Below are 26,810 nucleotides of genomic sequence, written 5' to 3' on the forward strand. Positions count from 1 at the left end.
GAGTGGAAGAACTAGACATCTGTGAGGCAGGATAACAACCTGCTGAGTAGAAGATAATTTGAGATTACAACTTCACATTCACAAGCTGTGCCTACTCCACTTGATGTAGTGCCATATGAGAGACACTAATCAAGGCGCTGCCACATTAAAGAAATGTGCAGATGCTACAAAAGACAGCATCCGAATCAGAATGACTTCATTTGCGTTTGATCATGACAGCAGAAAAACAGGTGGAGAGACTATGGAAGAACAGGAGATGGGATAAAACCAGGGGAAATATGTGCTAAAAAAGGAAGAGCTAGAATAAACATCTGCCCATCCACTCACCAACAAAGACGCACACACACACACACACACACACACACACACACACACACACATACCATAACATCACCCACACATGTCTATGAAGAAAACAACACCAACTAGACAGGCCAAACAAGAGAGTATAAAATTAACAGATGATATTGATATCACCCTTGGGAGATAATCAAAATAATGCTGTAGATCTGACATGGAAAAAAAAAGAGAAAAGATTATCAACAAAAGAAAATCTGCTATGTACTGTTTTGATCGTTTTCTGCAGTCTATTTAATACAGACATAATTCAAGGATCTGAAATCCTTTTTTTTTTAATGAACATCTATGCAAATCTGATGCATAGAGATACCAGTACAGGGTTTTTGTGTTCCTTAACAATGCCAAGAACGGAATACTTAAAAGCTTTTAATCTGCCTTGCCTTTTTAGAACATTCATAATGTTTTTCTCATACAGATCCCGATGGGGTTCTTGCACTGAAAGTTGTGCTTCTACACATGAATGAATGAAAAATAAATGCTTTCTAAAATGATATAGCGCTTAAAGGTAACTGACCTGTATAGAAATTCTAGCTTGACTGGTTACTTGACTCCTTCATATTTTTTTTTCTACAGGAAGCAAGTATACAAATTCAATCAAAATAAGTCAAATCAATAATGTAGGTGTTGTTTTGGGTAGAGTTGTAAAGAATCCACAAAACTGATGCAGAAACTGGATTCCATCCAAATAATTATTGACGCAAGATCATCTTGCCAATTTTACACCTGTGGTAAACAAAAATCTAATAAAGAATCTTCCAATTACAGATATGAGTCTCCTACAGATGTGAGAGAGAGATAGATAGATAGAGAAGAGAAGAAAAAGAGAGAGAAAAAAGAATGAGAGAGAGATACAGAAAATATAAATTTTAATTATTGAATACTGAGAATATGTTAGCTCCTCTTAAAGGATGCAAATAATACTCTGTGAGCTGAATTTTTCAGCTTTATTCGTATGCATGATCTTGACATCTTTCTTTAACTTTAACTGTTTCCCTCTCTATCCTCTCTCTACTCTCTTTGTCTTCCTTTCTCCCTCCCAACATCCACCATCCCTCGATCAAGTAGAAGAATTAAAAGCATCTAGCATCTTTCTTCGACTGATTGGTTTGTTTGTGTGTCTATACTGTTTGTGTCACATCTGTGCTGCTGCTTAAACGTTTAAAAAAAAAAAAAAAAAAAAACTTTTCTGAGAAAACCTAATGCTGTTATGGTTCAGATAATGGGCATGTCATATCGCTAAAGATTTGCATTCCTTCTTCTGAAAGCAAAACCAGCTAAAAAAAAAATAAAATCTCCACTTCATTGGGTACCCTGTTTCATGGAATTATGAGCAAAAATGCCTCTGGCGACATTTTGTGGCAGAGGCATATAAAGAAAACAAAAATCTGGATGTTTAATTCTTCTAACACTCGGGCTACCCTTTGCAATTTGTTATGTTTGAAAAAAAAATAGGTACACCAGGGTCCCATTTCATATAAGAATAGGATGGCTACTCTTGCTGGAATGGCAACTTCCAATAGCAACAGCCAATCAGGAAGCTGGATTCTTGTCATTACCATGACAATTGCCATTCCAGCAAGAGTTGCTATCATATCAACTTTTTATGAAATGGGGCCCAGGTCTTCCACAGTGTTCGATATTGAAAGTTTCAACTCAAATGTTCTACCACACAATAAACATGTGCGGTCATAGTTAAGTTTATTCATGCAACTATCATATCATCGCTGGGGTGACAAGACCTTGTATCTGCAATTTTAGTGAAAATGACTTTTTTTGATTAATGGTCAAATAATGGGTTAAGTGATGTCCTGGCCAAATCCCAACTGTTTTACTCCAAAAATGAAGCTACCACGGCATGTCAAAGGAAAGGCTATCCCATTCACCACAGTGCTTTGGCCGCCATGTTTTTTGGCTCTCCTGAACATTTGACATTTTGTAGATACGAGGTCTTGTTGCCCCAGCGACGATATTTCTGTTTGTTTGTGTGTGTGTGTGTGTGTGTGTATGTGTGTGCGTGTGCATTTGCATCATTTAATCATTTACTCTGCGTGGATTACTGAGTCTTTACCTCTATCCTTTCTCACAAAATCTAAACTTGAATATAAATCTGGAAATCCATGCCAAAGAAAAGGAGATAGAGAATAAAAAAGTTGTTAATGCATCACTTGCATGAGAAATACCCATCAGACTCATTCTTTAATCAACAATATTCACTGGACGTTTTATAAAGGCCAAATTGACATCATATTTCGAGAGCCATTATACCATGTGTTCTTCTCAAGGTGATAGTAGCACTAAGATGCAACCAACTCTCATGTGGCCATCCATTCCCTCAAGCTGTGATTTATGTCGCAGCCATCTGCACTTTCTATAACCAATATTTATGCTCCCTTAAATGCACATTCAACTTGAGTCACTCTATATATTCTGTTTCAAGATATGGTTTGTCATTTCTGTGCCTTGCTACATTTATCTCCTTCTGCTGTTAATGAACTTTAAGTTGTAAAAAATGGTGTGAAATTTTAATGACTGTATTAGGCTTATTTGTGGAAAGTACAGCAATAAAGTCCTGCCTGAAGTAAGGAAGCAAATCAATCAAAATCATTTCAACTCTCAAGTAGGGCAAAGATATGACACCATCTATCCACTGACACTGTTTAGTGTACAATGATTTACAACGTATATTGAGGAAGATGTTTTTTCCATCTCATCTCTTTGCGGTCAGATGACTGACCATTCAGAGAAAACCAAAGTGACATTTGTAGAATGCTTTCATTTCTGGCACTGGACAAAGGTTTCTTTTGAAATATTTGGGCCAAAACATTGCCCAATCCTTTCTGGCAACAACTCAAACTTCAGATACGCATAAGCTGCTATTGGAAGAAGATTTATAGGCTATTACAACAGACTGCACCATACACTCAGACAGTCCCGAGTTCCTCAGCATCGATTGCGTGCGAACATTTGTCAAAGTAAAATGCTACAATTTAACCTGCAGAGTACGCCAATCGATTCCCCCGGGGAATTCTACGAATTCCGGGTGGTCTCGACATACTGAACGTGTAGTCAGTGGGTGTTGACATATTTCTGTTCCATGGCATTAGCACAAGAGACTTACGACAGCGACATTTGCGCAGACTAATTTCCGTAATCAGTCTTAATCAGCAGCTTACTATGGGAATGCCACAGGCAAAACCGTCTCTCGACCGCATCAAGAAAATGGGAGTTGCAGCTGCCTGCCGTCGCAAGGACTTGAGGAAATCGTACAGACCATAATTCCCTTCACGTCTACAGTACGGAGGCAGAATTGTCAAGAAATTAGGCAAACCATCAAGCAGGGCAGGTGAAAAAAAAAATAGGAAAAGGAGGGGCGACATCTCCCTTAATAATGCTCTCGTTCGGTTTACCAGACGACTGCGGGATATTCTCCTTCGATGGGACAATCTCTGTGATTAAGGCCTGATACGGATGGAATGTCGCACACCGCATGGGCCCGACCACATCCACAATAAACTTCCAAAATCCAATTAATCCGATGGTATTATACCGGGCATGCCGCAAGCGACTCGATAGTGTCTCGTAACACATTACGCACACATCTATTCCTAATTCTTCCTCCTCTGTCTTTGGCTTTCCCCTTTTTATTCCTTTTTTTCTCCCCTTTCCTCTGTTTTTCCTGAAAACAAGTCTGGTTGAACCAGGCTGCTGACTGCACGATCCACCAAATGTTTAACTCACTGGACAAGAATAAATAAGCCTGCTTTATGAAGTCTGTACAAGGAGAGGTGAGAGACGCACACTCTGTTGATCTCTGCTTGTTACCATGGGGACAAGGTGAGAATGAAGGGTCCGCCAACATTTGAGAGAACAACATCACACCATGGTGAACAAGTATCAACCCTACTCACAAAATCTCTCATTGTTGCTGAGGTCAATGTAGGTAATCTTATAAATATCATCATAGTATACAAATATACTTTGCCTTGAGAGTTTCTTGTTAAAACTATGGGTAGAGGTGACTCCAAAAGAACTATTCACTGAGGGGTGCAGCCCCGAAGTAAATAGTTCTTTTGGAATTGTTGCTATTGTTGCTGTTGTTGTTGTTGTCGTCGTGGTGGTTGTTTTCTATGTTACTCAATGCTAGGTCAGAAAAACCCAAGACAAGTATCCACACAGCCCTAAGTTTTCCATGGATGACAGTTGTAAAGACTAGCACAGCACAGCTTCTCCCAAATAGTTTAAACGGTTAATGTATCCAGCTGGCATGCAAATTACATGTTTGAATGAACTTTGCTACCTTTTGGTCCAACATTGTTCATGACAATCAGCACTTTTCTTTATATGGCTAATGTACTGTACTTCTTTGATAACCCTCACACCAATGTGATCTCAACAGGAAGCAAGAATTGAATCATGTAGGGTATCATGCTTGAAAGGGGCGCTGGCCTCTCCCAAAGAAAGAATGAAATGGTACAAAGCGCTCTGATGCATGACCTTTGTCATTAACCTTTGATATGCTGATGGAACTGCCCATCTAACACCCAGATGGTCGCTTATCAGACCATGCCTGGCTTATTTTGAAGGTAAAGATAAGTAACTGTTTTAATCACTGGCATTAAAATTCTTATCATTGTTAAGGTGTCAAAGTTAGAGAGAGAGAAAGGTGCCTGTACAGTGCAAGGGTTTTGATTCTTGCATACAATGCATTTGACCAACTTTTAAAATACAGGAGGTGCTCAAGCAATTATAGAGTACCGGTTGCGTTAATCATGATTGCAAGTAAACATGACTCTGGTATCACGAGGGTCAAAGGTTAAAAGGTCATCTCTCATAATCAAAGACAAAGCCTATCCACCCACTGTAATAAGAGTGAAACATTTTGTTTAAAGGGCATCACTGACCATGAAAGGCAAGATGCATCCAACATCTTTAACCCAAACATGAAAGTGTCTCAAAGTTCTATAAAGGTATGCCACATGAACGTCCTGCCAGTTGGCATAATATGGTTGATAAGTGTGTCAAGGGCTTACATCCTTTTCCATAGTAGATAGAAGTCTGCTCCGTATCAAATACCGATCATGTCTTACAAGGAATACACCGTCAAACACACACAAAAACACTATCTGATCACTTCATCACATTGATGGATAAATAATGAAAATATCATCCTAGTTTTTAAGGAAAATTCTAGAATGTTCTCAAGTTTATTTGCGCCAAACATCCACTATCCCATGCCCCCCCCCCCCCAGCTAACAATGAAGACTTCCAAGCTGTAGGCCATTAGCAGCTATAAGGTGATGATTTTATTAACACGTAAATATAAGCACCAATCTGCACATGCACAAAAACATCACATCTTCCTGCGATAGCGGATACTGACAAAAAACAAACTGAAAGAAAGTTGAATCCCTAGTTTAGTACACCTTGCAAGTTTTCTCAATGTCCTTGCCCTCTTGAACTCTTAAAAGCACATTTAAAGGGATTGCACAGTTTAGATTTAGATTGGGCTGCAGGTTTTCAATTTTTTTCTGTGCATTTGTGAGATAATAAGAAACCTTCTATGAAAAATGAAAGAACATGAAATTATCAGAAGAATTCACAGTTTGTTTGATGAAAATTGTGTAGCATCTTGAAATGGCTGAGACATCACAAAAGTGATCCCAATAAAATGCAACAGGCCATGACTTTTATTAGGATCTTTTTGTTTTACCTTGTTTCGGATATATCAGTTATTTCAAAACTGATTTTCATCAAATAAACTCTCAGTTCCCCCTAGAATAGTATGCTCTTTAACATTTCACAGAGTGGTTACTAAATTTCTTGCCAAATGTTAAAAGCTGAATCCTCACCTCAACCAATACTATACCATCCCTTTAATTTCATGCTCCCACTCATTATGCATACCAGACAACTCCACTCCTAATGCTCTTTTCCCCCCTTAAGCCCGATGAGGATTTTGCACTTCTAAGCAAGAGGCACTTAACAAGATAAATACAGTTTGCCCTTTCAAGGACGTTTCCTATAATTAGCACACACTTACACAATCATCCCTGTCCTAAGGTATTTCCTTTTTTAACTTTTTACTTTCATGTTGTTGGTTTCTTTTTTGAGTGACCATCTCACATTCTAATAACAAGGTCTGTGCTATATTGGGCACGGAATGTACTGACCCCTCAAATCCAGCATGGCATCAAGATTTTCTTGAATCTAGCTTCTAAGCTTCCATTTCTCCTGTCTATTTTTTTTTTCTTTCTCTCAGTCACTTGCTCTCCTTTTTTTCTCTCCTTGTCTATGTCTTTCTGTTACTCTCCTTCTCTCTTTCTTTCCTTCTCTTCCTCTTCTTCTCTCTCATTCCTTCTGTTCCTCTGCTCCCTCGGTTCTCCTTTTTTTCCCCTCTTTCTGCTCTTTCTTTTCATTCTGCAAGAGATCTACTTCATTACTTGCATTCAATCATGTTCCACATCATGAACTGAGCTGCAGTCAGATAACAGCGCTAATAAATACTTAACTGCAATTTACAGGCAGATAATATTGGCTAAGAAACAGAAGGGCATTATCACAATTTTTTTTCTTTTCTTTCTTTTTTTTTTTGGGGGGGGGGGAGTTATTCAATCATTGTTATCACATTTTTGTGCTCAATCTCCTCTGCATTATGGCGTCAATTTTAGATTATCGTCACTTTTAGTAAAATGTCAAATATTAAGAACACAAGGCCACTATTTTACCGGTTATTTGGAACAGTGTTTATAAATCTACCCATTTTTTGTTTAAATAAGCTTTTTGTATAAAAAGTAAATGTGTAAATTGATTTTTTCATTTTTATTTGTGCTCAAATCTTAGAATGCAATAGCACCCTTCTAGTTCTCAGCTGATGATCTATAGTACTTCAAACATTTTCTTCATTGGACATGGGGTTAATGAATATTTGAGTTGTACAATGCGGGCAAAATCAATCATTGCTGCTTCAAAGATTTGTCCTTGCATATAAATCATGAAGTAAAGTCTTGTTGTGGCCAATGAAGAAGGATACAGTGCACCAGTGGTGTCTTTTACATATCTTACAGTGTTCAAGAGACTGTCCCATATGTTAGTAGTTTCATATCTGCATTAGATCAATGCCTGAATTCTGCCATTTCTACACACTCTTAGCCTACTAACAAGACTAACAAATCTAGTATTTGAAGATTCAAACACTCCAGTTTAGTCATGAGACTACACATTGAGCAAAGCTACATAGATAATGTAATGGTCAAGGCCAAGTTTACATTTGGACCGAAGAATACGTTCCAGCATTTCTAACCTGTACCATTGGCAAGACATCAAACTAGATACAAGACAAAAGTTAAACATGATAGCTCACTTGTAGACTTCCACAGAGGGTAAATTACAGCAAGCAAACAAAGTTTGTTCCACTTTTTTCCCCCAACTGAAATGTCAAGAATAGTACCGGTAGTTAAATAAGTTCTTTCAGCTATCTGGAATTACAAAATAACTTCTTTGTAAACATAGTTTGAACCATATTCAATGCTTGTGAGTTTAGTTTGTACGTCTGGAAGCAAACTAAATTCACATTAATTAATAACACATTTCTGAACATCACTCAACTCTGAAAAGTTTTGAATAGGATGTAGGAAACATGATTAAAAATTTCCTCATTGTTCATTGTAAGTATCAGACCCTAAAACTCATGAAAAAAAAGTTCACTCATTCCCAATGTTAGATTGTATTTCAAAAGATACGAGAGAAGCACAATATTTGAAGATTATAATGGGGTGAAAATATTTGCTACCCCTAAACTCCTCTTCATCCAAAATATGATCACATCAAACTAACACATGCTACCCATGTTCTCAACCTCTCCCCTATAATCAAACTCCAACCTGACGGAATATGAACATCAGGTACCATGAGTATTCCGACGAGGCAAGGCAGGAGTTCGTCAGGTTTTTCAGCGATAACAATTTCGCGGGCAATTTGAGTCGGCCCAACACCATTCCTGCCCAGATTCCGTCATTAATTATGGAAGTGGCCAAGACATGAAAAGAAGACTACATCCAGTGGGATTTTTTTTTTTTCAATGTACTGTGTCTCCAGGGAGAAGTCTTCACAGGGTGGAGTGCCGAAATCATATTGATGGCGGATGTCATGGAATACGACATCACTGGCTAAAACACTGTGAGAGAATATGGGCAGTACAGTTCAAGGTTTGGAGAGAGATATGCTTTGGAAGTTTCATTATAAATTTACATAAAGGTATTGGTATTTATGCATATATGTATATGATTATTTATATACATCTCGATGACCCACTTCATTAAAGTGATTATGTTGACTGTTTGTCTCATTTATATTCCATGAAAATTGTCATTTTCATTTCCATCGTAGTGCTCAGCCTTGTTCAATCCTGCCAGCCCTTTCTTGTCAAGTGGTCAGACAACTCAGAAGCATCTTCGTATCTATTTTTTGGGGAGGCACTGCAATCTGCATAGTCTGTTCAGATGCTAACCCACAGTTAAGAGTCAAAATTCAAAGACAGAATCAGCCATTGTGCCTATGATTTTTTTTCTTTTCTTTTCTTTCTGCCAATCTTAAGGTATTTCTTCTTCCATAAAACACTTTTTTTTCTTAGTGCAATGTACATACACATGAATATGTATACATTGTATGAAAAGTATAAATGTAAAAAAAACACTCAAAAAGTTTTCTTAAAGAAGGTCATCATCAAATGGAGAAAATCACATCTTTTCAACAATACTGCACTTGTTACATACCAAGAAGTTATTATTAGCGTTATCACTTTTATATTGAATTACTTTCTTTTTATCTTAGCAGCTTCAATCTCAAAAGTCTCAAGTTGATAAAAAATGGATCAGTTTCTGCATTAAAGCTCTTCCTATGAATATAAATATTTGTTGATGTAAGAAATGAATTTCTATATCTACACTTTTGTTGTTGTTGTTGTTCTTGTCATTACGACACTTTGGCGCCCTCTATGGAGTTACTTCCTGGAAGATCCATTAAGAGGCAACTTTTCCTGCCTCTTTGTCTAAATTGACATCCTGTATATATCCTGGAGGGTTTGCCCAAGATTTGTTGGGTCTGATCTCCAGTGATTACATCGGCGACCATCTTTTTTTTATCTTTTTTTTTTTTTTTTTACTTCTCCATCACATCAGGAGAAGTCTGTCTTAGTTATATAAGTCCTTTGCTATCAATTGTTATCTTTCTGTTTGTCTTTTTTCACCTTTGATTTCATTTTATTGTTAGTATCGTTTGTCGTTTACTCAGAAAAATACAGGAAAGTCACATGCATTCATGAGATGGCTGGATGCTAGGGACTTAAAATCAAAGACCTGGAGTAGATTGGACAGAGCCTGATGTATACAGCATGAAAAGTACGCAGATTTAATTGAAGATGCTCTCAAGGATACAAGAAGAGGCTTGGCAATAGAAGAATTATCTTCTTTTATATCTCTCTACCTCATTATGCAGAAGAATGGTAAATGACTGGTAATCTTGACTCCATCTATCATACATTTCAGGTGGCTTGAGCCAGTACTCAAGGCAAAAACTTCAAATTTCTATCTCAAATACAAATATCCCATGCAAAATGCAAAATTTATAGATAAATAAATCGGGGGGGGGGGGGGGGGGGGGGGCAATGAATGTTAGCTGGATGGTTGAACACTATAATTTACCGGGATGAAAGGTGACATGTGTGCAGTACATAATGTGACTTCATTCCAAAGCCCTCTTTTTTGCTTTTCACCCAATCACCGAAACTGAAACACACTTTATGACAAAAAGATAAGTAGCGCCTGTTTGCTAAATTATTTCGAAGCATTGGCCTAATTTGATTGCTCACTGCGGTTTTCCATTCTGGGAGATTTGTACGAGGGATGGCAAACACTCTTGTCTTCTCAGCGTGACTCTGTGATCGGCAAGACATGCTGCCCGTTTCCAATCCTAAATAATCCTCCCTATAATTAACAACTCATATCTACAACTTTTTCCCTCTTTCTGTCCGTCTGTCTCACTTTGTCTGTCTGTATCTCTCTTTCGGTCCCCCGCCCTTCCCTCTCTTTCTCGACGTACGTCCGCAGGAATGGCTGTGGGATAGCAATCAGGTCATTAGCCATAATCTGTATCATTACAAGACCTCGCAATCAATTACTTCTCATCCCAGAAGGGGTAATATCCTCAATCCGGCCAGGCTCGGTGGCTGTATGAGAAGAGGTCAGGTGCCTTGGAGAAAGGAAAACGAAGCTGTTCTTGCGAAGTTAAAGTAGTCTTGTAAACAAGCTCTCCTACAACGGGAGGAAAATGGTGAGAGCTCTTTTTCTTTCTGTTTTCATATTTTTGTTGAGAAGATATATATTTGTTAGCATGTGTTTTTTGTTTTATTCCTGCGTGATCCATTTGCTGCACAATCATCTAAGCTTTTAACAGTTCTTTACTGTTTTCAGCAGCTAAACTTTTCAAAGAAATTTATGACTGACTCTATAAAATGTAATCTAAGAAAAAAAAAATGGAAACAGCCACACAAAATGTTAGAAAGGAAAAGAAATTGTAATGTATACATTTGCATTCGTCTATATGTATTACAGATCGGCAACTGATAAACAAAAATGAACAGATTTATTGCTTCATCTTTTAAACATGTTTATCTATTCGTTTATTTCACATCTGACAAAGTATGATCACAGCTGGACCGAGGATAATATTCAAAAGGGGTATTTGCTGGGCAAATTCTACCTTGCATCTTTTCTTGGAGCATGAGACAGGGAAATGGGAGATTGATATGTGATCCTATATTCACACAGGAATGCAAAAGTATTCATGATGGTCAGATTGGTTACATGGTCAGCATCAATCGGTGGAAAATTAAGCTCCCTTTTTACTGCCTGTGAAATCTTAGTGGTGCTTACGCAGAGTTGTGCAAACAATTCAATTTCTACAAAGTTTTCAAAAGAAGATGGCACTGTCACTCACACAGTGTCATAACTGACTGCTAGACCACACACAAAGTCTGCATTGTATTTTGTCCTCATTTGATTTGTGCTCTTTTGACAAACAGAAGTGTTTCATGCTGGTTAATTACTCCCCGTCACATAAGTAGTTTTGCTGACAGATATCCATTGAGACCTTACAGCCTGATCAACAGATTTTTGATAACATACCTCAAATCTTGATTAGATTTTCTGTCGATTAGCTTGTATCATGAAAAAAAAATATATAACAGAATTGGTTAGAACAGCAGACTATCAAGGTCTACACATGGTAACACAAATATATTTGAATGATTATGAATTCATCTACAAGTGTGACTTGTTTTTGATTAATTGTGATGATCTAGTCCTTTAAATCTATGGATATTTTGTCAAGAAAGATGTTCAAGTCAACCCTGATCCATTTATTCACTTGCCAAGTACTATCCATGTTTCTGTTGTTGTTGTTGTTGTTTTGTTGTTGTTCTTTTTACCACTATGGAAACTTAAAACACAGTGCCTGTAGCTTCAGTAGTTGCTACAATATCAAAATGAAAGGAACTCAAATGAAATGTGCGATGATTTTGACCTTTCATCCACAGTGACTTGAAAAGACGCCTTGAGCAGTAGAAGGATTGCAACCCCACATGCCTAGAAGCCATCGACAAATGAGGACTTACGGACAACAAAAAGAACAGAACCTGCTACAGAAGATTACTGTCCTCTTTAGTTGAACAGCAGTTAGAAATCTACTTTAGCAGCAGTCTTGCGAGGAAGAGACTTAATGAGTGAATCCTGGCTTTTCTACTTTACTAACATTCTGCTTAAGTAAGAGTATCATGAACCCAGAACAGAAAGAAGGGATTGCTATCTCGTACGTATCGGCAGAAGCCTTTCGCTGAGAGGTGGGCCCCCTCCATTAAGACAGTAGAGGTGACATTACTGCACAGCCATGAGCGCGTGCGATGAAATGGATGAGGTGCCCATAATGGCGTTATAATTCTGGGCTGATTGTGGGAGGGAGAGGCAGCGCAGGCAGGTTTTTGCGTCAAAGAGCCGCGGAAACACGACTCCCTCATTCATTTTCAGCGGTGTCGGTGGCTGCTGGAGTGGAGCTCTCGCGTTCGATGCATCACACAAGGACTAGATGGCGGATAGGGTTTCTTTTCCTTTCCTTCTAAATGACAAGGCGATACACTGTGTATGCATACTGAGATGACCCACATGACACATTCCCAATTGAAGGGAAATGCTCATACCACTTTAAACATGTATGGAATTTGAAACGACATGTAGAATGTGGTCATAATACACTGCTTGAAAAATCAATGTTCGCTTGCACCGCACAAACAGCATCATATCATCAAGCAAACAATTTGGATTCACATAACGACACAAAACTGTACAATTTTTGTCCTCGGTCACCAGTCGCACAATCGTAATACACAAACATGACACCAGAATATTAGAGTACACATTGAAAGCATAGGAAGAGATCATGTGATAAAAACAAAACAAAACAGATCTACCTGTATGAAAAGTGTGGTATCTAAAATTTGTAGAAGGGGGGTGTGCAAACTCACCACTATTCCAGCCCAGTAAGGCGCATCCCTAGTCTTAAGAGAGGGTGTCATGAGCAGCATGGTTATTCCAAAAACAATGACGGTCACACCTAGCAGCACCTGTAATGTGATGAGACACACGGGGAGGGTGCAGCACTGAATATTGTACTTCTGCCGTGTCGTAAACGTCTTGCGCACCGGCTCACTGCGCGGCAGGTGCACCTCCGTATGCAGCTCGTCAGCCGAATGCGAGGTCAGCACCGGCCGCGTCGAGTTGGCCGGGGTCGTGTCCGCCGTCGTGCAGTGCAGCTCCGGCGAGCTGGAGCTGCGGGAGCTGCGCGACATTCGCAGCAACGACAGCGCCGCGGTCGTCGTCGACTGCGAGCTGTTCGTTGTGTTTGTCTCGTCCCCACAATCCGGCATCTTGGTTCTCACCATCGGGAACTCCCGCTCTTTTTTATTTCCCGGGGTGTACCGCTCACTCACGTGTTTTCCTGCGCGAAAATTTGAAGTCATGGTAGAGCTCGGCATGGCGGACCTCCATGGTCTCGACACCGCAGGCAGAAAGTACCCCTCACGCTCACTCCTTGGCTAATCCATAGGTTAAGTTCACTCCTCATAGAATCCTGTATGGAAGACAAAATGAAGTAAGCAGAATGAGCCTCCTCATCACTCCACTTTATATACAATTCTTTAATTTCCAGAGCAAAAACGTAATCCTCCCATCGTCAATATGATGCACGTAGATTTAGGATCGGCATCCTGTTTAACTCACCAATCCAGTCCTATACACTGTATTTCTGGTTTGGTGCTGTATCTTTTGGGTAGTTTGTAGTACTCATTATTATCATATTACAAGATCAAGCAAATACATTACCTCTTCATTTGATTGAGCCCTTTATGGATGAAATGCAATATATACTGGTCGCAGAATTGCAAAAACCTCTTAATTGCTCTATCAATGACTGATTCTGAAATTGGCAACATGAGTTTAACTGTCTCTCTCTCCAAATGTAAAATTCTAGTAAATTTCTGTCTGATTTTGTACAGATTGTCCACTCCAAGATATGCAATGAAATTCAGAGTTGCCAATCTGGAGATGGCAAGACGATAACTTCTTCAGCAACGTTTCCTCGGGCCCTGACTGGTTAATAATTACGCACATGAATCAACACCTAACAGTAACCACATCCACATGAGTTTGGCTGGCTGGCTCATACTGTGCATCTGTCCTAGCGCTGCATTCCATTGACTACGAACCTGTTATTGCATGCTTATCGGTATGCACACATGATACTGGCATCATCATATCAACTATCAAAACATCGTCTGCGCGCTAACTTGCTGAGCTGTATGCGTAGGCCTAATATGATGTGGTATGGATGAACTTTTACATGCAAATACAAATTAAATCATCTTGACTCAAAGAGTAAGCATTCGAGTTGCTAGTCTTACAGTCTTTACTTAACATATTTGATGGCCAATTCTTTATTCCTTAAAACAGTGCTACATGCTTCTACAAAAAGAGCCATATTATTTTCTACCAGTTGATAGGGCATCTAAAATGAAACCTATCAACTGTGTGATTTCATTTGCAGCACAGTGGCATTAAGGAAATGCCATGGAGAAAAAAAAAAACACATCTTCCCTGCACAAAAACACACACACACACAACAGAAAATAACGCAAATTTATCATCAACAAACATTGTTTTTCACCGCCCTCGCCAAAAAAAATATAAAAAAAAGATAGGAGAAACAATCTATGATAACAATGCAACTCCAGCCAAAGCATTGCCTGGTGTCTGTCATAAATAGCACTGTTGGACTAAAATGCATTACTACCCTACTTACATACATACATCTTGCCCTCATTGCTCAACCTTGTTCTTTTTTCCTGTACATGGAGTTCTTGCTAGGAGAAAACACAATTTGAGATTGACTACAAATCGTCGGCTAAGAATGATAAGGGCGTTAAGTTGCCACTAAACCCATAGTGTTCACGACCACTTAACGCCCTTCTCATTCTCAACAGATGAAATGATCATTCCAATATTACGTGTCTATCTGCATCCCTGCCGGTCCTTTTCAGTTAACACACCTGAAAAGCAATCGGGAGGGATACAATGAACAAACTTCCACGTTTGCTCAGGTCACATTTGATCACCTCGATGGCATAAATGGGTGGGACCTTGCATGGGACACCAGACCGTAACGGAGGGCTTTATATCTTCTACCTTCTTTTCCTCGAGAGTTGCAGGGTTAACGTAACATGATGGGGGTGGTATGACATTTGCAGTCGTCCAAAGGCAATATGTCGCTCCAATTCCACATCTATCCCACTGCAAGCTCCCGCAAAATGTCGAAGGTACAGAAATCCAATAATGCCATCCAGGCAATAAAAGAAAAAAAATATATATATATATCACATACATCACCAATATAATGATTGAGCAGGGAAAGGAGAGCAGGGAGAGATATGGAGTTTGAAGAGAAAGACGAACACAAAACAGAAGAGAGCAGAGAATGTTATTCTCCTCCCACTGTTCGAGTATTTCTCTGTAATCACTTCCGCTCCCACATTCTCCTCTTAATATCACACAGCATATTACACATCCTCCGGCAAAAAAACAACAACAACAAAACACAGGCACGCACACACAACAACAACAACGATAACAACTAATCTTACTCTGGATTTCTTTTTTTCATGTGCCATTCCTCCGGCAGCAATGCTTCATCCTTGCAGAAAATATTCAGGAAAATGAATATTCAAGAAAATTTCATGCTGGAAAACAAGACCAAACAAAATTGATCAGAATAAAAAAAAAAAAGACAGCAGTGAGATAGAGCGGGAGATCAAATGCAATACAGAATATTTCACATCTACAACTCATCTACTATGGAATGTATGAAACTTACAAGGGCTTGACAGCATCAAGTCTATTGATTTGACTCTGTTCCTACACAACAAAATTTCAACATCTCATCCATATTGGTAAAGCATCCTCATCCCACTCCCAAGTTACAACTGAAGGTTTATGATGCCACAATGAATTCATCACCTGTTTTAACTCTCATGGAAGGAGTTTCTGAGTTCAAGTCTCTTTCCTCCGTTATCCTAAAAAATCACACGAAGTGCAGAAGAATGACATCATAAAACATCTCCATCAATCCATGTCACAGAGACAGTAATTTGCCTGCTCCGGCCGGCCAGCAATTCATCTACAATCGGCTTCAAAGATGCATATTAAATCCTCTTTAAATTCCACACGTTAAGGTCCTGACGCTTCACAGTGTTGATGGCTGATGTTTATCGGGACAGCGGGAGAGAAGATTTTGAATACATCCTTCTGGCGGTCACAAATGGTAATGTCTTCACGGGCGCAGAGAAAAAGACGGAAAAATCCACAGGTCCAGCAGGAGGAGTAGATGGCAGGGCCCCGGGAGGCAGATACTTTAAGAGGAGGAGCACCGCCGCTGAATCCAGAATTACTCCTCTCCCCGCATCCTTGGGAAGATGACCAAAAAATAAGATGAGTGCTTCTGTGTGCAGATGAGGGTGAGCTTAAGCCCCCCGTCAACGAGTCCTCAAATTGAGTTTAACACGGAATCAATCAGTGGGCTGCTCGCACCCACGACGAGGAGCTGTGCCCCGGGGGCAAAAGAAATAGGAATATTGGTGGGAGATGGGGTGTTGGGCATCTCCTTGCTGATGGAGAGAGAGAGAGATGGAGGGAGAAAAAAGAGGATAAGAAAAGACGGATGGAATATGAGAGAATGTATGTGTGTGTACGCTGTATAGTCAGGAGTGGTTGTGTGAGTGTGTGTAAGTATACGAGACGGAGAGAGACTGAGAGAAACGGAGAGATGGGCACGGAGGAGGGTGAGAAGAGAGCGAGGAACACAGCCTCATTCGATCCAAGCTGACTCGAGGAGGAGGAGAGAGAGAGGAGAGAGCAGTGGTGAGGGTACGTCCACACACCGGCACCTCTGCCTCGCGGAATGACTGAATCACGCTCGCGCCCCGGCAACCCCATACCGAGTGGACGGGATCAAGTGTGTGTGTGCTACGCACGAGCTGGCATCAGAGAGAGAGAGAGGGAGGGATTGAGAGAGCGAGGGAGAGAGAGAGAGAAGGAGAGGGAGATAGATGAGTGAAAGCTGGATAGGAAAGGTTGATCACTCACATAATGAACCCATAAAGTTGCAACCTGAACTGGCTCACCACGAGTGAATAGGAGATAGATTTGAGGTGTCAGAGATAAATGGGAGGGGATGGCGGCTACATCAAGGAGTGGCAGCAGAGAAGGGGAAGAGAGGAAGGGGGAGAGAGAAAGGGGGAGGGAGGGGGAGAGAAAAAGATACCAGGGAAGGTCAACAAGAAGGTTAACTCAGACAGGGAGAAGAAGAGGGTCTTGGAGCAAGACTACATATGTGCATCAGCCTGTAGAGTTGAGAAAGGAGCACACGAGTATGTTGACAGACTAAAAAGCTCCGGGCCGGCCAGGGGTGCACGCATGATAAAAGGTGTTATGGATCGATGGACTGTACCGGGACAAAGTGAAGAAATAACACTGGGAGAACCCACCCTCCCCCCCCCCCCCCCCCCCCCCCTTAATCCCACCCCCTGAAAAAAATTATGAAGCAAGACATGAGACAGAGAAAAAGAACAAGATGGAGAAATAGACAGAGAAGGAAAATGAGAATAAGAAAGCAAAAAGAGTGCTCATGTATGTCTAATTTTATTTTGTTTCTTATACGTATATAAATGTATGCCCCTGCATACATGCTGCAGTTGCCACGACAGCACTAGGCAGGTCTCTATGCAAATTATATGATGAAAAATAAAACAATGAAACATGTGATGGACGTATAAAAAGGATGACATGGTATGAGGAGTGGATTATTCCTTAATTTTGTCTCAGGGCTGGAACGTACAACCATAAGCATATATTACATACACACACATTCACTGAGATGCATACTCAGTGCTTGCTGAGAGGAAAAGAGTGATGTTGAAAGAGTGAGGCAAATCTCTTGTACTGGGTCAGATGGGTGCAAATCAGGAGCAGAAGAAGCAAAGGATAAGAGCAATATACAACATTCTTTTTATGTCTTTTTCTCCTATTTTAAATCATCAAAATTTCTGTAAAAATATAGATGACTTAAACAGATTTCCAGTTTATAGGATATACCCAATGACTGTTTGAGGACAAGTTCAATTCCCACAAATCTGAATGTCAACACACATACAACAGCAACAAAAACAAAAAACCCTTGGAAAACGCCATCCTTCTGACAACAAGGAATTTCAATAATTCTTAATATAATGTCCTTTGCTAACAGTACAACTAACTTAAACATGGTCATATAACATAGATTTTTTTATGCAAAAGAAAGTCACACACACACACACACACACACATTCACCACACATATACATACATGCATATATAATATGCATATAGGACAGATACAATTATAGATAGATATATACACATACTTATATATGGGATATCACCCTCCCCCTTCCTCATTTAAAAAGACTTTAGTTTACTACCTCCAAGCAATCAGCTGACAATACACCAAACATTTAATATATGGGAATGGAACCAATCTTTCTAGCTGGGGAGCCCACGTTTGCTGACGACAGGAAGTGCGGACACTCTCCTCCACATGAGCTCCCGTCTCCCGCCGGAGCGATCTGTCAAATCAAACTAATTGCCGCGGCCGGGCTCAACTCTGCAGGAAATGAAGAGACCAAAATCAGGCCCGGGAGGCATCGCAGATCTCGCCTCCGAGAGTTCGGGGGGGTATTCTTAGACCACCGCGCTCCGCATCGAGCACTCTAGGACCGCTGAGAAGATTGGGAAATGAAACGCTCACATATACACACACACACTTTTACGTTCAAACTTACACACACTCTTATATGCATATGTTTTTGTCGATAGAATGCTCCAAGCTCAGTCTGATAAAGCACACCTCCTCACCCCTCCCGAATACATACTGGCTGAAAATGGCAACCCTATTTGTGCCTTGCAGAACTATTTGAACATTGCTGGTACTACAGTTTTAATGGAAAGTATGTTTATATTTCTTCATGTTGTTGTTTTTTTCAGTACCCCAGTTAGGCTCTTTCTCTATCATACTGAAGAAAAACAAAATTCCCATATCAGCTGGACCATTAGTTTAGGTGGATAAATTCATCGGGTATCTAACAAATAGAGCTATACTTTTACATATACACACAATGTAAGTATTGTCTATAATTTCTGTATTGTAAGAATGAGGTTTGATAGCATTGTCATCACTACAAACAATTTCGAAATACTCATCGTTAATACTTGTTTTCCTATCCTACACCTTATATAATGCAAAACCTGCAGTCCACACATCAGCCATATGACCTGAAAGTACACCAGACTCCAGTGTGAAACGACAATGGAAAAACAGACGAGACAGGCCGCTCAACAACCCGACGAGCCAAATTAAACTTCATTATTAATGATGCTCGTGATGGAAGGAATCATCTCATACCAATGGAGCACCCAGAATGTGACGTAGCACACGAAAAAGGGGAGTGCGTATGGGAAAATACTGATTGATGTAGTGCGGCACATTATTACTGGATTCGCATTAATCATGCAAAAACTGTGGTCGTAGTACGTGATGTTTTGCCGCACTCTGTTACATATCACCTTCAATCCTTTAATGAGATGAGATGCCATTCTGCTTTTCATACTCCCGAGAATTCCTGAACAGAATTCACACACTGCAAATCTGTATGCAGATGTACACTATGTTCACTGTGCATATATATTTTTACATGGACACATACATACACCTGTAAATGCATATTCATTAAGAATTGTATGTGGTTTTTGTACTGAACAAAATAATTATAGTATACAAATAGTGAACGGTCACGAGTGCGATGGTACAAAAATTTGCATGAGTTGAACAACTGAACCACTCTATTCTATGACACAAAGCTGAGTTGAATAATGTGCCTCATCTTTCATTGAGTGCAAAATCTTGTTCCATTGCACTATCAAAGACCATACACTATTTGTTTTATACAACACCTTGGACATCAAAGATGTGGTCCACACAGATTCTTGAATTTAGCACAGAAATGGCAACCATTTTTTTTGTGTGTGTGTGAAAGGCGAATGAGTAGCGGAGTCACAGCTACTCAGTTCCTAGAACTGTATTGTACTGTAAATTAGGGACCCTGTGGAAGAACAGACATATTTTGATAATATGACTGAACAGGCAATCCCCCGTTTCTTCTGTATGTATATGCAATGTATATGAAACTTGTAATGTGTGTATTTTTTTATGAAGATGGAAATAAAAACAAACTAGAAATGTCGCTATGGCGACTGGTATGCCTCCGCCATAATGCATGATTCTCCTAATGGGTCTATAGTATGTGTGGACAATGTGTGATTACATTTTCACAAAATTGGCAAAATATCAAAATGACATGTTTGTCACAAATGTATTGAATGTTTACCTTCCTTGACCTACACGTGTATGTTTAATTGGATGAATTGGAGGAGAGCATGTATTTGGGGATTTAAGAACTTTAACTTGACTTTGACCCTTTCATAAGTTTATGCACCGAGTAATTTTCAAGGTATGGAGAAAAAGTGCAATTTCCGTATTGAACAGTAAATTGTTATCATTTTCATCTGGCCTTTGATTTATAAGAGAATCACTGTCAGGCAGAACATACATAAACATGTACTAAGTTTCAAGATAACTTGAGCCACTTCCGAGATATGGAGAAAGAAGTAAGTTCAGCACTTTCACTTTGACCATTTGACCTTTGACCTTCCTGGCAAAAAAAAAAAAATCCCAGATAATTTCTATTGGGTTATACATGCATACATCAAGTTAAACAAAATAATCCTGCTGGCATTGCATAAATATAAGGAAAATAGTAAAGTTTTGAAGTATTGCCTTGACCTTTGACCCCTGACCTTTGACCCAATGAACCCTGAATTCCCTAGATAACCACTGCCAGTCAGTACATGCATATATACTGTTTCATGAAGATACCTTGAACAATTTCCAAGATACAGAGAAAAAAGTAAAATTTTAACACTTTACTTGACCTTTTGACCTTTGACCTTTTGACCTCATGACCCCAAACTTTCACCAGAGAATCTTAATTGGGTAATACATGTATACACTAAGTTTCAAGAAAATATCTTTACGCATTGCATAGATATGGGGGAAATAGTGAAATTTTAATCATTTGACCTTGACCTTTTGACCTTTGACCTTGAGCATGTGCACCCAAAAGTTGATAGGCACAACTTCACCCCCTAATACACATACATGCCAAGTTTCATTAGGATACCTCAAAAGGTTTTGGTAGTTACCCTGTCCACAAAATTCATTACGGACGGACGGAAGGACGGACGGAAGGACGGACGGAAGGACGGACGGACGGACGGACGGACGGACGGACGGACGGACGGACAACCCGAAAACATAATGCCTCCGGCACCACTTCGTGGCGGAGGCATAACAACAACAACAACAACAACAGAACTTCAGTCAATCTTGTTCTTGGTAGAGCTACCAGAGATAGAACAGGTGCAAGTCCTTTTGAGGATTTTTACATGGTGACACCATAGACTCTCTTCACAGATGAATTACTGTGCCAAAGACCATGTCAGAAACTAATGTATCCATTTGAACCTACAGTTCTATACTCAGTGGGAATCTCCTGTTCTACATATATCTCCAAATGGAAAATAGGAAAACAAATGAAATGATATAAAAAACAAAAATCAATAACTACATAACTCTTCTGAGTATGGTTCCAACTGGTACACGAAATCTTCATTCATGCCAAGCTCTCCTTGTATATCATGACTAGCTGCTGCATGATGCTTATACTTGATAGCTGATCAATTTCGGGACAGATTTCCCCAGCTTCATAATAACAACTCAGATAACTTTTTTTTTCTGGTCTGGCATGTTTATAATGATTGTCAGCTCCCATTTTTTGTAACAAATGTGGATGAATTTAGACTTGTCTTCACTTGCCATGACTTCAAATCCAAGTTTCCCTGTTTTGTATGCCATGATATTTAACTGGGACTACTTGTTAAATAGGAGGATCAATAGTTGGTTTCCATAACCACTTTTCTTACTCTAAGGAAAATGCATGACATATGGTAAGCTGTGCACTTCAGAAATTCCTTTTTGATTGGAAGACAGTCCCAGGTTCAAACGATGCCGCACGGCTTTGAACTGTCGGGCAGATACATCAAGATATTTTGATATCTTTTGAGATATGTATCATTTTTGTCCAATATCAGGCTTCAGCGTATGCATTTCAAATGGCATGCCATTGGATTGATTGTGGATCATCAAGTGAAACGGAGTGGTGGAGGCCTAAGATGATCACTGTCTTGCTGAAAATATCAGAGGCCAAAGCGATTAATCCTCAGTGCCTTGAAAGGTCTACAAGGTATCACAGACATTCAACAACAATATCGACAAAACTCAGAGATTCAGTGAAAGTATTCATTTTTAACTCTTTATGTGCCATGTTCGCACGTCCCACTCAGTTGACGGCGTGCCAACTTCGCATATTCCGCTCAAATGCACTAATCCACTTTAACCGTTCGATAAATTGCCTAATCCCGCGGTACAATGAAAGCTTTTCTCCCGCTTTTGTTCTTTTTACATACAGCTTGCATTCTATGTGGTGATTGACTATCAAGCTTAACAGAAATTTGTAGAAGTCATATAGATTGGAAAAACAGAATTCTTTCTCAAAGCAGGACTACCTTCATGTCTCAGAATAACGTGGCACACAGGGGGTTTCCACCATGGCAAATAAAGAGTTTCGGAGCTAAGTTCAATTAATAATTCCTCTACACATCAACTCACATCTGGCTAGTACTGAACACCATGAACAAATTTACGTATCCTTGTTTCTAGTGCACTGTTCCCATTTTGTAATTTCTTCCACTTTCACTGTATACATAGCCCCATATAAGTAACAATTATTTTTCACATCATTAATCATTGTCAAATATTAACCTTTGATGGCAGGAACTTGGTATCCAAAACGTCATAAGAAGCAGGTTAGGAGCTAACTTTTAACACACACACGAAAAATTATTTCCACTAAGGACAATTAAACTTGATGAACATACTATACTCTCTGTAGTATGTTCATATCTTAGGCTGACGATGCAGATGGGGGACGTATAGAACTACATTCAGTGTTCTTCTTCAGCTGTAAGATAAACATTTGGAATCCAGGCAATGCATTTTATTTGGGTCAATTCTCCAGGAGAGAAGACTAGCTGTCTTTGTTGTTGATATAAAAATATATATATATGTGACTGTGCCTCATAAAACCAACAAAAAGTTGTATGCCCTGATTTCATGTGATGACTCAAAATAGATGCAAAGAGTCAACCTAGTCAATTTTTAGATATTTAGATTTTCTGAAAGACTGATTCTTCTTCTACGCTATTCTAAAGTTTGGGTTCATAAAATGGATCAGAAAGTGTGTTTTCAGCAGTTTTTCTACAACAATTTTTTGGTAGAGTAGTGTGATTAGGTATGACTTACGAGGCCCCTCGTCCATTTCTCAGGAACCCTTTACACACTCTTCACTTTCAACTCTAATAACTTTTGAACGGATGATGTATAACTCATGAATAGAATGTGTTAACAGAGCATGCCTAATATCAGCTATAATCGTTTCATTGAAGAGTGGGACGAGCACTAGGAGGTGCAAACTTCTTGCCTAGTGCTACACCATCATTTCTTGAGATGAATCGATGCCAACCAATCACTTCATTGTTGTTTTTATGGAGTTTTACCTCTTAATTTTGTCCCATTCCTTGCACAGAGCACAGCTTGGTAAGATTAAGCCCTTGAATAAACCCTATTCTTCACAGCCTCTTTTCTCTAATGGTCCATACTTTTCCAGGGTGGGCGCTTTCTTTCCGATATTTATGTAGCTTAGGAGAGTTCATTTGAATTGAGCTATACATCATTTTAAAGCTTACATTCTGTTCTTTCAGAATCTGCCCTTACCTAAAAATCCATGTCTGGCAACTTTTTGTTGGTTTTGTGATGCAGGGTCACATACACCATCAAACCTGCTTTAGTGCCCATCTATCACTACTAGCCACCTACAAACAGTGACCAAATGGAAATCCTCGCACTAAAAAACAAAAAGACACGCTTTAGTTATGACCTGTGTATAGCAATCACCTGCCTAACGCAACAAGTCACCACCGACTTAGTTTCCACAGGAAGACTTAACAACAATACATAATGACCACCCAGAGCTGGGCATGGTAACCAGTGACTGTTAACAGGCCGCAGCGGGGTGATTAGGTTGCACAAATGACTTTGTGGAATACACAGGAGCATCCAGGTATTGTACGTACAGTATGTGATCATATACGGGACATATAGGATATTCATCATGATAGCTATTGTATAAAACCTGCATATAACAACCACCTGTCTATAATGACCAGATATCATGCATAGATTGAGCAGTTGTTGGAGATGGGTTTGACTATAGCATCTCCATAACTGAGTGTACAACATTTAAAAAAATTAAAAAAAACAGGATGACTTACTGTAAAATTAATATCATAGAGCTATACCTTCATAGTGTGCAGTGAAACAAGTTTACTAAAGTGCCTCTGTATTATTTTCTTTTTTATTCAGACTCTATTGTGTATAATGTATTTCATATTGATAATATAAGATTGGTAGTAAGATACTGAGCTATGAGACAGTAGAATGAAGGATACTAATGGTGACTTGCCCTGTAACATTTCATTGTTTTGAAATGACCCCCCCCCCAAAAAAAAAGAAGAAAAAAAAGAAGAAGAAACAACTTACAATTTTCTGACAACTCCTTTAACTTCGGGACACCTCATGTACATGAGTTGACAATGGCACTGGGGAAAACTTAAAGTGGAGGACACAAGTCACCATAAAGAGTGTACTTTAGCACTGGGTCAGTGTGGAGATATATATTTATATCTATCTAAAAGGCACGGAGACTATCATCCGTCCGGTGCCAAAAATAAACGTGACTGGTTCATCAACCATCTTCCTGTCTCACCCGTCGGTAAACGTTGCACGCTACATCGCCCCCCTGTTTCCCTTCCCTCTTCCACCAACATTCAACAAATTTGATTGTGCTGCTGCTATTTCTAGAAACCCCCACGTTGGGCACTGCCACATCGACTCTTGGGTCTCACCGCCAAATAATCTCGCAGACTGTCAAACAAGACACTGAAGGAGAGATGGATTGAGAGATAGAAAGAAAAAGACAGACAAGGAGAGATAAGAAAAATGAAAGAGAGGGGAGAGAAAGAGAATGAGAAAATAATAAAAGAGAGAAAGGAGAGATATGGGAGGAAGCAAATGAAAAGGAGATGGAGATAAAAGAAAGAAAAGATAGATAGAAGGGAGAATTAGAGATATATGAAATAGAAAAAAAAAAGATAGAGAGAGCAGAGAGATAAATACACATAAAGAGAAAACAAAGAGAAAGAAATAGAGAGAAAACTGGAGAGAAAGAAATATAAAGGGAGAGAGAGAGAGCGCAAAGATACCACTTGACACAAAAGAAGAATGGACAATTGCCAAGCCCAGATGGCCCACAGTCCTCTCATCATATGTATTTACCCCGCCTGACCGCTCAGCCCCAGAGTGTAATTCAAGGTGATTGGTTTCTGAAACCCACATGACTTCATTACCCCCCCCCCCCATCATGACACTTTATTGGATGAAGAACTCTCACTCTCGTATTTCTTTTTGCACTTCTTCTTTTTCATTCTCTATCTATCTCCAGCTCTATCTTACTTTCTTCTCATTTATCAACGAGGAAGTGAGCAATAGTGATGACCATATAGGACAGCGAGTGGACGGTTGATTGGTCATTGGGCTGCATTAGAGGAGTAAATATAGGCACTGGAGGTTCTGAAACTTGACTCATCCGACATCAGGTTCGGAGCAGGAAATGTGTGTGTTGGAGCAGTAAACTGCTTTCCCAGATTACCCCACGCAGCAGCGCCGTCTGTCAGATCCGGGTGATTCCGAGAGCGACACGGGACCGAACGAGTGTGAAATTCGTCTACTAGCAACACAGTGTGAGGGCGCTTCATCGACCAACATTTTTTCATCAAGTCGCACTTTGCTAGCTTCAATTTAGAAGTATGTTATCCAACCTTGAAACATACACATCAATATTAGGTCATCTATTCATTTTCTTTTTATCTTAAAGGTCCTGTTTACCTTTGGGAACAGTGATTTAAAAGATGTTAAAGATATGACGGTTGATGCATATGTGTAGGTCTGTTGTATCACAAAACATCCTACCATACAAAATTTTTGCAATAAAGCCCAAAATACAAGGAGATATTAGTACTTTTCTTATTAAGCCATAACTGTAGACTGTGTGGTCTGACAACATTTTTATTATAACTATTGTTCATATCTTGACTATTTAACAATACTTAACATTGATTATACGCGTTCAAATTTTTACAGTGGTTGTTTCTATCCCAAACTCACATTAATGCTGGGTGTTTGTTTCATTTGCAAATGGTAAATAATGCCTTTCACAAGTCTAACTACAGTCAAAATTGTACCAAGACATCAGAGTCCATTTTACAGAGTCCAAAATTAAACAAGAATGATATAATATAGCATTCATCAATCAAAATTTTGGGAAAAGCAGCAGGAAATATGTGACCCGCTACAACAAAAGGATCCTAAAGTCGCTGATGCCTGAGCCGGGAAAATCGAGTTTGAAGTCGCATCATCAAAATTGGTCGAAACAACCGGATTTCTGTTTTTGGCATGACTTTGTAGTCTAA

General features: G+C 39.5%; 1 protein-coding gene across 1 annotated transcript in view; it reads right to left on the minus strand.

Moving 5' to 3' along the window:
- LOC139743064 (uncharacterized) overlaps positions 1–16,089 on the minus strand; it is a gene marked incomplete at its 3' end in the record, with an annotated part of 121,738 nt that extends 105,649 nt beyond the window's left edge. The window contains exons 1-2 of the mRNA XM_071653572.1: positions 15,975–16,089; positions 12,932–13,536 (exon numbers count right to left, since the gene is read on the minus strand). Of these exons, the coding sequence (XP_071509673.1) occupies positions 12,932–13,441 (510 nt within the window). The remainder of the gene's footprint in view (positions 1–12,931; positions 13,537–15,974) is intronic.
- Positions 16,090–26,810: the final 10,721 nt, after the last annotated feature.

Source organism: Diadema antillarum, unplaced genomic scaffold, assembly GCF_040938485.1.
Source record: "Diadema antillarum isolate AM-2024a unplaced genomic scaffold, OU_Dant_1.0 seq00001044_RagTag, whole genome shotgun sequence".
Classification (NCBI taxonomy): Eukaryota; Metazoa; Echinodermata; class Echinoidea; order Diadematoida; family Diadematidae; genus Diadema; species Diadema antillarum.